This window comes from Mastigoproctus giganteus, chromosome 11, assembly GCF_048544385.1.
Source record: "Mastigoproctus giganteus isolate SK-2022 chromosome 11, ASM4854438v1, whole genome shotgun sequence".
In the NCBI taxonomy this organism is placed as follows: Eukaryota; Metazoa; Arthropoda; class Arachnida; order Uropygi; family Thelyphonidae; genus Mastigoproctus; species Mastigoproctus giganteus.
The window spans coordinates 155233256-155247072 of record NC_143585.1 but is presented as its reverse complement, the minus strand read 5'-3'; the positions used below and the strand labels follow the sequence as shown (position 1 = coordinate 155247072).

The 13817-nt window shown below is 37.1% G+C and overlaps 1 protein-coding gene across 1 annotated transcript in view; it reads right to left on the bottom strand.

Moving 5' to 3' along the window:
• Window positions 1–13817, bottom strand: part of LOC150078523 (MAM and LDL-receptor class A domain-containing protein 2-like) — a 765548-nt gene that overhangs the window by 461521 nt on the left and 290210 nt on the right. The window contains exon 15 of the mRNA XM_090384594.1: window positions 1218–1652. Coding sequence (XP_090240720.1) covers window positions 1218–1652 — 435 coding nt within the window. The remainder of the gene's footprint in view (window positions 1–1217; window positions 1653–13817) is intronic.

Sequence of the window (13817 nt, the reverse complement as noted above, 5' to 3'; positions counted from 1 at the left end):
CTTGAGGCCTTTGCCCTAGTAATGTCTAACATCTACCAGATGTTAGACATTACTTAATAAGAAAAAAGTTCAATAGATATCACATTTTCAGCATATGTTTCTAACGCTTTTAAGATCAATCATAGCCTCTCTCTCTCTCTCTCTCTCTCTCTCTCTCTCCCCCTCCCCAACCACAGAAATCTGTTCATATAAATGAACAGATTTCTGTGGTATATTTTGTGTATTACTCTAGAATAAAAAGTTGGATCAAAGCTATTTCAACCTATGTTCTTCTGTTTCTGGGAAAATTTCAGGTCTGGTTATTATTTTTGCAGCACTCATTCCTCCCCCAAAATTGGCAAAAATGAAAGAGTGTTTTCCCATTAATCAACATGAAAAATGTGGATTGCTACCAAATTTTCAACATATATTATGTTGGCCCCTGAGATGTTCCAAGTTCAATTCTGATTTCATTGCCTACGCTTTCCCTCCCCACTTTCCCTACAGAAACATTACTATAAATTTGTAACAGGAGCTCTTATACATTTAAAAATTTTAATGCTTGCTTAGAATATTTTATGAATTTTTGTAACAAATTTTCTTGCTATGGGTTAACTTATTTTGTTATAAATCATGAATTATTACTATTTACTAATGCATCTGAAATGTATACAATAACTACTGTAACTTGTTTTAACTCTGAATGGAATGGTTAACATTATCTATCTGTAGAATTTCAGTCAGAGAGATAAGTCTGCAGGATTTAATGATCCTGACTGCTCTTTATACACCAGAAGTGAACTTTTTCCTGGGTTACTAGATTCACCATGCGGAGGCAGGAATGCTGCAACCTATTAACAAAATGGCTGGAAATTTGTATTTCTTTTAAAAGATAAAGTTAGTAGAGGGTGGGTCTTCCTTCTTCTTTTGGCTAGGCTTTTTATGAGACAGAGAGAGGAAAAGTGTAACACTTGTCTTTAAAGTTTCTTAACAGTGTGTTAGCGAACAGTATTCCATAGGGAGCTTGCTATAAATTGCAGTGAAAAATCACTTAGTCACTAGAATGCTTTGCATTTGGGGTTATAAATGAGACTGAGATAACCAATGCACCGTAACTTAAAACTATTTTCGTTATAACTAATGTTAATGACTTATCTATTTTAGAGAAAGCCATATACAGTTTTCTTAATAAATATGTAACTATATATATATATATATATATATATATATATGCTTACCTGATGAGCTTTGAGTTGTGTGATCTCTTTTTGGATGATAAGAGGTTGGATCTAAAGAGGTTGAAAGGGTCCACATGTAGTTTCCTGCTTCAATGGTCCAAAATGAATCACAAATACCGTTTTCAAATGAACACCGTGCATAATAGGAACTACACATGTCATTATTTTCATCACTCCAATCACCACAGTCATTAGAATAATCACACTGTAGTGCTTTCTCTATGCATAATTTTGTAACACTACACTTCATTTGTTCATTTGTACATGCCTGCCCAGGAAATAAAGGACCAACTGGAGGAGGGCAGCTTTCAAAGGTTATATCATCTAATGAAACTGTCATGAGAAACTGGGGTTTAGTTACACCAAAATATATCTTGAAGTTTTTCTGCATACCTATATGCAGCTTTCCTGGATACCACTGCCTGGTATTTAACACTGAAATATAAATAAAAATAAATGTTTATACAAATACAAGAAATGTAAAAATAATATCTCTTAAAAGAAATAAACTGTGAACTACAGTTCAATAGTTTCACTTATTGTACATATTACTGATTTCAGGCTGCTAAGGAAGTGTGCTAACTGTTCTAAACCTCCCCATTCTTATCATTATTTCCGTCACCAGAGCCTTTCCAAAATAACATAGCAACTGCCCAATATTTTGTTCTAACAAATACCACCAGAAATCAACTCAGAAATCTTGCAAGCTGATGCTATATAAGCTTTCAAGAAAGCAAGCTTATATAGCATCAGGGAAAAAAATATATATATATATTTCACCCATCCACTCACTCCAAATGTTTGTCTAGTTCTGCCTTGAATCTGTTTAAGCTATCAACTTGCCGCTGCACCTTAGTTACTTTCACTCTCAATAACTTCTAAACTATGATAGATAGACATAAACAGTCAACAACAAAATTGTTCAGTAGGAAACGTAGTTTTTACATCTATAAATAGTTTTGATGTAGCTCTTATTTTTTTTATTATTTTTTTTTATGAGAACCCCAAACACGAGAGGTATTAGAACCTATAGTACTTAGTACCGTGCTTGGGTTGGAGGTTGAGAAGACGAAAGAAGATATTTGTTGATATTGGACTTGAACTTCTGTAGATTGTAATTTTCAGGAAATACATATGAAGGAAGGTTGTTCGAGAAAACGGCAGTTGAATGAATAAATGAGGAAGATGAAAAGTTGGTTCTGTGGGTTTGAAGTTGGACAGTAAATGGATGTTGGCTGGTGGCAGCACGTGTTCGGACTGTTTTGAAAGAGAGAGCGGGAATTATAGAAGCCAATTCAGAAGAACAGTGCCCATGGAAGTATCTGTAGAAGAGGCATGCAGCAGAAACAGTGCGTCTATGAGAAAGCGAGTGGAGAGACTCTGTTAGAGATGAATCATTAATTAACCTAACTGCCCTCTTCTGAATGGAATCAAGAAGCCTGAGAGAGGTTTTGGGGGCCCCACCCCAGATGTGGGAACAATATTCCATGGCAGGGCGGATTTGCGATTTATACAGAGTGAGCAGCTGTTTGGAAGAAAAGTAACGCCGAGAGCGAAAGAGAAAACCAAGTTTTTTAGATGTAGAGGAAGCAATATTTGTAATGTGATTGTGCCAAGAGAGATTAGAAGTCAGGGTAATCCCCAAAAGAGATATATAATTTTTCCTAGAAATCGGAGTGTCCCTAAAGATAAGCATAGGAGCAGAAGAATCCTTTTTGCGAGATATAAGGCAAGATTGAGTTTTAGAAGGGTTGAAATCAACTAAGTTGTCTTTGCCCCACTGGAGAATTACCTGAAGATTGGCATTTAAGGAATTGGCAGCAGATTTTCGAGAACTTGAAGCTGATTGAGCTGGACAAGGTTTCTTAAAATGGAAATTTGAATGCAATGTGCTATCATCGGCAAAACTATGGATAGGATTTCCAGTCAATGGAAGAAGGTCATTGATATTCAAGAGGAAAAGAGTGGGGGAAAGAACTGAACCTTGGGGGACACCGGCATTAGTGGAGAAGTTAGAAGACAGAGAGCCATCTACCATCACCCTCAGTGAGTGATCAGAGAGAAAACTGGATAACCAATTACTAAAAACAGTTGGCAAACCATAAGATGGAAGCTTGTTTAGAAGACCTTTATGCCAAACATGATCAAAAGCCTTTGAGATGTCAAGAGCAACTACTTGTGTTTCATCGAACCTTTCCATTGAATTAGTCCATAAATGGGTAACATAAGCCAGAATATCACCAGTGGATCGACACTGACGGAATTCATACTGGCGATCGTTGATCAGACGGAAGGTTTCTAGGTAGTTTAAGAGTTGGCGGTTAATTGATTTCTCCATTACTTTAGAAAGAGTAGAAGTAATTGCAATGGGACGATAATTGGATGGAAGGGATTTGTCACCCTTTTTAGGAACTGGCTGGATATGAGCAAATTTCCAAGCAGAAGGAAAAACACCTTTGGAATAAGAAAGTGAAAAAAGGTAGCAAAGAATAGGAGTAAGTTCAGGAGCACCGGTTTTGAGAACAAGTGGAGAAATACCATCAGGACCTGGAGCTTTCTTAGCATCAAGATTCATCAAAATCCTTCTGATATACTTTTGACGGAAGACCACAGGAGGCATTGAATGGAGCGTGTTAGGAATGGTGGGATGTGTTTTACCAAGATCATTAATACATGAGCTCGAAGAAAAATGGGATGCTAGCAGGTCAGCTTTATCCTTGGCTGAAGTGACAACAGAACCATCTGGTTTGGACAGAGGTGGGAGCAGAGATGGGCAAAAGTTCCGGCCAATAGTTTTGGCAAGAGACCAGAATGCTAGACTACCAGTAGGGCAAGAAGCAAGTTTTCTACTCTTAGGCTACTCTGGGTTTTCTACTCTGGGATAAAGGATTCCATTCCTCCAAGAATAATTTCACTGCCATGATCTGAGCAAACGTTGACATCAGAAGTTTTGAAACAGTAATCCGACCAAGGAAAAGAAGAAAAGAAGTCTCGCAGGTCATCCCATTTTGCATTCTTGTAATGCCAAACAATATGAGGTTGGGAATAGCCATGAGATAACGGTTCCATTGGAGAAGATACAATCACCAAGTTGTGATCTGAAGTGCCTATAGGACCTCTCACTTTAACCTTGTACTTAGAAGGGTTGTTTGTGAGAAAAAGATCAAGCGTATTGGCTGTATGATTAGGATTGTCCAGTATGGTTCCTGAGTAATAGCAATGCAAAGTTAAAAGAGTTGAAAAATTCGGGCATTTTCAAGTTTGTTTTTGCAATATCTTGAAAACTACAAATGTGAGACAAAAACAGTAAGCAACAAAACTGCTGCCCTTTGAGAGCTCTACAAGGATATATAACTAGATTTAAAATCAGGTTTTTAGTTTTCGAGAGTTGAACAACTCATTAAAGTAACTATTTTGCATTTGTCGATCAGCAGTTGTGTTTCATTTAGTTAAGTTGTAACGATGCTGAAAGTTACATCAACTAAACATGTTTAAAGATTTTGACAAAATCACAAATATAACGTTGAAAAGCAGGCACAAAAGTCAGTGGTGGAATGCAAGAGAGAGAGAGAGAGAGAGAGAGAGAGAGAGAGAGAGAGAGAGAGAGAGAGAGTCGTAAGCATAAATGTGAGCAAGATCAATTAGAGGCAGATGTCCGGCCATCAACATCGAAAAGAACAGTGCAATCAGCGAATGAAGATCGTCAAAAGTGTTATACATTAGCTTCAAAAGAATTTGAAAGAACGTTTTTGAACAATGCATTCAGATATGTCTGCAGTGTTTGTGACAGACTGTGGTTCCAGGATGATTTGGGATAACCAAACCATATACAAATTCTTGAAGATGAATTTCCAGAAGCAGAGAATGTGGCATTGTTTATGCTTTGCAATACATGCTTCACAAGCTTAAAATTGGGAAATGTACGATTGTTATCCAAGTCCAACGGCTTCACATATCATCCATTTCAGTGAATTTACTGCCAATCGATTGTATAAGTGAACAGTAGGTTTCGGCTAGATTCATCACTGATATATATCATCACTGATCAGACCTATGTCATTTAAATAGCCGTCACTTTACAGTCCATATATTTTGAAACTGGTAAGAAATAATGAAGTCATAAACACATAAAGTGGTATGAATGATTCAGTAAATGGTGGCTAATAATGTTTAGTTTTAATAGTAAAAGGGGGTTGTCTAAACACTGATCTTGTGGCACACCTTCTTGTGTGAAAATTTCTGAAAGGGTAGTATACAGAAAATATCAATATACTGAGAAAGATGTCTCACAGATTTAGAGCATTCCGAAATGTTGTGCTAAATCAGCTTTGAGCCAGTATGCTGCCACAAAAGTTGCATGGCCTATTATGACTGTGGAAAATGTGGCTGCTATTGATAGCACTGGTCTGCATAGATTTTTAGAGAGTAAGAATTGTTTTCTTAGATACACATTCCATGTATATGAAATATGCCTCCTCTTTCCTTTGTAACTGATATGTGGACATGCCTAGAAATGTTTAGCTCTAAAAGTCAGGGAGCTATACAGACCTGTGAAGTGTCACTTCTATATTCAGTTGTTTTCTGGTACAGTTATGCCCAGAAAACAACTGAATATAGAAGAAACAACTGATAATGCCAACTCATGGTTTTTGTGAACAATTCAAATATACTTCTTTACACTTTGGTAACTATGTTGTGGTAGGTGGGGAAAAAAAGGCAGGATATAACATCAATTGTGAAAAATATATATGTAAAATATGTTGAAATTAAATTAGGTCACCAAAATAAAAGTTGTCTCCCTTCCATCCCAAATAGAAGTGCCATGCATGGAAAGCATGTGATTTTAGAAATCTGTTAATTTTACCAAATTTTTCATTTTAAGGAAAGCCATGATATTTGTCATTTCCCACTGTGTGGAGGGAACCTGCAACCATATTAATGACTGCTACTTTTGTTCAATAAGTGCAGCAAGTTATAATGCGAGGAAAAAGCTGAACTGTGATGAAGAAATTCATAACGCTTGAACCGTTCAACCATTTTTTTACACAAAGTAAAGTTAAACGAACAAGTTAGTGCAGTGCATCATTTTAGTTCATATAAAATCACTGAAGTAGGTGAAATGGTATCATTTTAGTTACCTCTCATATTGTGAACACCTTCATTATGAGTTGCCTGGTATTGCACTACCTCAAATAAGCAATGCTTCCTCGTTGAGAAGACTAATTTTACTTATTCTCGGCAGATACCACCACTACTCAAACAGCAGCGTTTTGAAGCTTGTTGGCTTCCCATCGATGGGCAAGTAGGTACTCTAATGATACAATCAGTGACAGCTCAGTTATGAAGTATAACTCCACAATATGAGATATGCCAATGGTGTGATGGTAAAGACTAAAAAAGGGGTTTAGAGCTGAAAGCCACAGAAAATTTATTAGACAAACAAGTTGGTGCAAAGCATCATTTTAGTTTGTAGTAAATCACTGTAGTAGGTGAAATGGTATCATTTTTGTTACATCTCATATTGTGAATGGCTTCACAACAAAGTGAAACTTAATAATCTCATGAGTGATTTAAATCTATACAAAGGGACTGCGCAGCTTTTAGAATTAAAGCCAATATTCAAAAATTTGCCTCCAGGAGCAGTCTTTTTATGGTATAGACATGGCAAAAAAGAATTAGTTCCTCATTTTTCTGAAGAAGACTCAATGATATACTACATCAATATTCCTGCAGTTATTAAATTTGTTGAAAAATTTCTATCAAAAAACAGTGTAGGCTATTTATTGACTCATAAAAGTCACAAAGAAGTTCTACATCATCATAATGGAAACAAGTGCACCCATTCATGTAGCTCATTAAGCACACTTAGAAAATTATGAAAATGTTAAACACTTTTTTGGAAAAAATTTAGTACTAGGATCATGGTCAGCTATTTGGTATATATAGGAATTTTGCTAGCAGGGACAGAGAGGTGATTATCCGGTTGTACAAGGCAAAGGTCAGGCCACACCTAGAATACTGTGTACAGGTCTGGAGGCCCCATTTCAAGAAGGATGTAAAGTTCCTAGAACAAGTACAAAGAAGGACAACAAGATTGGTGCGGGGAACAAAGGAATGCTCTTACCAAGAAAGGCTTAAGTTCTGCAAATTGCAGCACCTGGAGAGTAGGCATGTGTGAGGTGATCTGAATGAGGTGTATAAGGCCTTGAATGGGTTGAGCAAGCTGAATGCTGATGGGATTCTTCCTCTTGCTCAGATTAAGAACCTGAGGGGGCATAGATTCAAATTGAGGAAAGATAGTTGTAGAATAGATGTGTAGAAATTTGCCTTTAGCCAGCGGGTGGTTGATTCGTGGTGGAACAGACTTCCATTTTTTTTGTGGAAATTGATAGCCTAAATAAATTTAAGGCTGAGCTGGACAGGCATTTCAAACGAATGGAGGGGTGAAATGGGAGGGTTTTTTCTTCTGGCTGATGCTGCATAAGCTTGCTTTCTTGTATTGTATGCCTCTACTTATGCTAATGCTATTTCATGGAGATCTTATAGTTATTGGTCTGCTATTTGACCAACAATTTGGTTGCACAAAAATGCTTTGCTTTCAGTGTGAGTGAGACAATCAAGCAAGAAGTGAACATTAGGAATGGAAAGTGTGGCCACCAAGACAGTCTCTGACACAAGGTTCAAAGAATATTAAAAAAGAGCCACTAGTAGATTGAAACAAAGTACCATTACTTTGCATATAAAGCTTGGTTTAGTGAAACAGTTCATCCAAGCCCTGAACAATCAACAGAATTGTTCAAATAAGTTTGCATTAAATTCCTATCACTTATGTTATAGGAATTTAATGCAAACTATGAAAAAACCATAGTAGGAATTCTTACTGGACCTTAGATCTGTAAGATGCTGCTAGACTATGTATTTTAAGAATATGTGAACAAAATTGAAAGAGATGTTTGGACTGGCTTTAAAAATATAGTATGCAATATTCTGGGAAACAACACATATCCAGATTATGAGATGAGCACGAGTGACATGCTGGAGAAGTTCAGAAAACCAGGCTGCAATATGAGAGTTAAGATATTAAAAGAAAAAAAAAAAAAAAAAAAAGGTACGAAAAAAGGCAGATGTCAATATTGCTAAAAGGAGGAACAGCCAAACTACTTGGCTGAAGAAGTCAAAAGAAGCACAAATTTCCAGTCTAGTGTATATGAAATACAGTTTATGGCCATCTAAGCTTGAAAAGAGGATGCAGCAGTTGATATTTCTGTTTTTAATTATTTTTATCAGTATTTTTATATAAAAATAAGCTATTTGTAAAATCTTAAAAAATACAAAATAAAGCAGAAGCATGTCCATCAATATATATATATTTTTATTTATTTATAAAAATCTGTTGTGAAAATTTCAAGTGACTGCTAAAATTTCCAGTCTACTAAAATTTTCTAGCAGTCTCTGCTACCAAAATTCCTATATATCATTGACCCCGTGAGCTACTCTTGCAGCCTTTTTTGCACTGCTCAGAAAACTTCATATCTGATTGCACAATTACCCCCAGGTCTTTTTCATTCTCCACTACCCTGAGTGTAGTACCACACAGTTGGTATGTTACTCTGGGGTTACACCCATATGTGCTACTTTGCATTTGTCAATGTTAAACTTCAGTTGCCACCTCTCGGCCTATCTGCTCAACTTTTCCAGATCCTGTTGCAGTTAGCATACTGTCCTTACTGTCATTAACAACCCTACAAATCATTGTATCATCTGCAAACTTAGGCAAAATTATTACTTATTTTCAGACTAATTCTTTCTGGAAATAAGTAATAATATTTATTATTATAATAATAATTTTTATAACTTTTTGGGATCCATTCAAGCAATTTTAACATGATAATGAATCCAGTCTGGTCCTACTGCATTTTGCTTTAGTATTAGTGGGGTAAACGATGCAAGAAAGGAAGCTTATACAGCATCAGCCAAAAAGTAAACAAATAAATAAAATAAAACTGTATATAAAAAAAAAAAATCCATATTTTATTTCTTGGAATGTTAAGGAAGAGAATTGTACAGTTCAGTTCATTATTTGTTGTAGAAAAATTCAACTTGTTTCTCTCCATTTTTGTGTTCTGCTTATACACCGATAAGCCAAAACATTATGACCAGCGAGTCATTATGCAAATCAAAGCAACTGCAGGTGAACTACAGCACCTGTGCGGGTCAGGTTTGTTTGTTTGTTTGTTATTTGGTTTTTAGGAGCATTAGCAACTAAGGCCATACTGCTCCGTGGTATGCGGTGGTCATTCCCTGACCATTCCGCATCCTCCGTATTTGGTGGTCATGGGATTGAACTCCGGTCTAATCAAGAAGTGTGTGTGTGCTACGCACTGCTGCTCCTGCCCACCTGGCTATGGAGGCACCTCCCACCGCTGGTGATGGGAGTAATGTGTCACAATACACAGTACATTAAACCCTGCTGAAAATGGGGCTGTGTAGCCACAGGCCACTCTGAGTGCCCATGCTAACCACGGTTCATTGGTGACAGCTCCTACAATGGGCATGCAAGCATTGAAACTGGACCTTGAGTGATTGGAAGAAGGTCATCTGGTCCGATGAATCATGTTTCCTGTTGCACCATGTGGATGGCTGGGTATGTGCACGTCATTTACCTGGGAAAGTGATGGTACCTGGATGCACTGCGGGAAGAAAACAAGCTGATGGCGGCAGCGGTGTCAGGCTTTAGGCGATGTTCTGCTGGGATACCCTGGGTCCAGTTATCCATGTGCTGGGCACTCTGACATCTACCACCTACCTAAACATCACTGCTGACCAGGTACACCCTTTCATGGCAACGGTTTACCCCTCTGGCGGTGCCGTCTTTCAGCAGGATAATGTGCCCTGCCACACTGCCCTGACTGTTTGAGATGGGTTTGTGGAACATGAGTAAGACTTCCGAGTATTGCCCTGGCCTCCAAATTTCCCATACATCAATCCCATTGAACATCTGTAGTTTGTGTTGGAACAGCAACTCTGATCTGCAACATCTCAACCATGGACCTTACAGGAGGTAAAGGATCTGCTGGTTACGTGTTGGTACCAGATACCACAAGACACATTTAGAAATCTTGTAGAATCCATGCCTTGCCGGGTACGAGCTGTTTTGGCTGCATGTAGAGGAACAACATTATATTGGGCAGGTGGTCATAATGTTTTGACTCGTTGGTGTATAAGGTAATCAATGTTCTCGTGAAGGAGTATCAACTGATTCTGTAGTGAGTTGCATCGACTCATCAGTTCCAATTTAGTATTAAATTTTGGTTAATCTAGTACCTGTTGTTCATTTTATTGATTTTATTCTAGAGAATCTGAGGTCTGACTTCACCTGAAAGGACACACTGAAGCATGCTATGTAATGAGATTAGCAGAGGTCGTTTATGTTAGTGCAAAATCTTCTGCAGTTACACTGGATTATAGTCTTTGTTATCTCATTTTGGAGAAGCTTTTTAGATTGTCTCCTTGTGCTTCTGTTTTAGATTTTTCAATCTCAGCTGCCTCTTCATAAGTAAAAATCTCAAACACTGATTCTTCTGATTAGTTTATTGCTCTTTCTCCATCTATTTGATTAGCTTTTGGCCTGTAAAGTTACCAAAGTCAGATTTTTCAAACTCCAGGCCACAAGGTGGTGAAGGGATCAATGCAGTTAATACTGGCCAGAGTCCCTGAAACCTTTAAGTTATCTTAAAATGTGTGCCAGGGACCAAGGATACTTTAATCAAGATTTGGATGTCATGCTTTTCTTTGCAAGTTCTTTTGGACTTTTTTTTTTTTTTTTCATTTTGGGTGTTCTATATCAGGAGGGAGGGATGGATGGAAAATGCATTAATAAGTTTCTCTTGAACTTGTGCATGAGATACAAAATATGAGTAATTCTTGTGTCCAATCTGAAATGGAGTTCTGTAAAGAGAGATTGTGAAGGCTCTTGGAGTTGAATTACAAGACGATTTGTGTACAGGTGTTTTTTTTTACAGTTGTAGAGAGTGTTGCTCTCTTAAATTCTTGGTATGTGACAAATTGCTGCTTTATATCACTGCATCAATTTTTCTCTCTTCCACTGTTCACTGTTTTTTGAGTTATACAATTTGGACATTTTTTTTTTGCATGGACAGCTTTGATTGGTGCATTCCTGAGATCTGTGGCATGCCATTTGTGAATGACCATATTTTTGGCATTTCAAGCAATGGAGAGCATTCAGGATGTATCGTCTGATGTTAATATGTAAATATCTGGCATTGACTGATATAGGCGGGTTGGGAGTGCTAAATGAAGATGACATTTTGGGTCATCTGTCCTATCTCTACTTACCTTAATTCTCCTGATAGCTGTGATGTGTTTTCTTCTCATTCATTTTGATTTCTCCTTCGGAGACATTGATGAAGTCCCATTCTAAAATTACTTCTTTTGACTAGTTCAAAGTATTACAGGGAGAGACCATTAATGGAAGACCCACACCAACTTTGTAATTTGAAGTTTTCTGCACATCTTGTTTCTATTTTCAACCTAGAATGTTGCTTGATTTAAATCTAACATTTTAGGTGTTCCGGCCACACTTTCTAGGCAATTCTTATTTGCAAATAATCACAGTTTGCCTAATAGTTATTCTGCTGAAGAATGAAGGAATATAAAAGTAAAATTATATAAAAGTTTTGTACATTCTTCTTGCTTTTGGGAGGGGGGATGTAAAAAATGTTGTGGGGGAAATGCAGGAAACAAGATGGTGAATTGGAGCTAGCCAATGAAATGCATTATTTCAGAAGTACAACTGGGAACCATAATCTTGTTTAGAGAAGTCAAGCACATTGTAACAAGGTGCAGTGATCAACATCCGCCACAATGTTATGGACAGCTCATGGATAATGTCATTTTACAGTCTCTGTGCTTAGCTGATGGTTACATTGTAGGAGAGCCAACTTTATTTCAAAAAAATAATAAATAAATAAAAAATAACACCTAGGAATTTAGCTTCCAATATAAATGGAATGATGTTATCCATGCTTTAACTGTGAATTAATATGAAAATATTATTTGTGATAGAGATGTACAAAGACTATCATTTCTGATGAAAATCTGAATCCTGTTAACTGATGTCTAGGAAACAAGAAGCTAAATGGCTTTTGCAGTTGCTTTTTTATGACTCTCAATATTGTATGTGACAAAATATACTTAAAGTAATCAACACAGAGAATACTGTTTACTGTCGATGTGATTAAATATAAGTAATTATATTTGCCCTGGTTGAAGGAGATTTAGTTTTATTGGGAGATAAAATGTTACTTATTAAACGTTACTCATTTCCGTGATTCTACTGTCAGAGAAACGAGTAACGTTTTTTGCAATAAAGATACTGGACTAGAACCAAGGTGTATCTTTTAGGAGGTAACTTCATCAACAACTGATGAAGTTACCAACAGACTGTCAGATTTTAAAGGGGGGGTAGATAAAGAGAACACTATCATTCATGTGGGGACTAACGATATTAAGACAAACATGACCTGATAATTTGTTGGATAAATATAGGACCTTGCTGAAAAAATGCCTTGAGTTAGGTCAGAATGTGTGTGTGTGTGTCTGCAATTCTGCCCAGACACAATTATATGCTGAAAGCCTTGTGGATTAACTCAAGGCTTGGGGGGGGGGGGTTCAGGCTCTAGGAGGGAAATTTTTATCAGTGTGGCCCACACTAGTAGACAGAATGAATATATTTTGTAAGGATGGGATTCATTTGAATGCAGGTGGTGCAAAATCATTGAGGATACCATAAGGGTTCAGAGAGAAACAGCTGGTAGGAGGTAGGTAATAGCCCTGTGTTTATCTGATGAAATGGGTCAAAGTAAAGCTTGCACACATCTCAATAATTCGTGTTTGTTGTTACAACAGCCGATGGTGGCAAAATGATCTGGGGTAGCAAAGTTTTAGATAAGTGGGAAGATAAAGCTAGGGAAACCTAAATAACTTCAAAGGGTGTGTCAAAGTAGTAAACTCTAGACGAATACTTAGTCTATAGTAATGTCAAGAGTGTTGTCAATAAAAGATGAATTCAAACCCTTGATTACTACAACTACCAAGCAATTCTGAGGGAGAAGGCCAGAGAGTGTATTGATTGAAATATTGAGATTAATTATGAGTCTCTATTATGAGAGATTCCTTTGAACTGAAGAAGCATCAACTTTCCAATAGATAAAGGGGGTTTTAAAGTGAAGTTGGTAATACATACCGGTTAGTTTGACTGCAGTGGTAAGGAAAATCTTAGAGGTAATGAGCAAAAGTGAAATCCAGGCATATTTAAATAGAAATGTCATTTGAAGGACACAACATGGTTTTGTTAAGGGAAAACCACATTTAACTAACCTAGTAAGTTATTTAGGTACAGCTACTGATGAGCTGGTGAAGGGACCAATTTTAACCTAGCTTATTTGGATTTTAGAATCTGATTCAGTCTCTCGTGAGCAGTCACTGTATAAGCTGGAACGTGTTGAGATTACAAAGAGTCTAAGATGGATTGTAGGGTACACTACTAGGCAAGAAGGGATAAGGTTGTGATTAATGGAT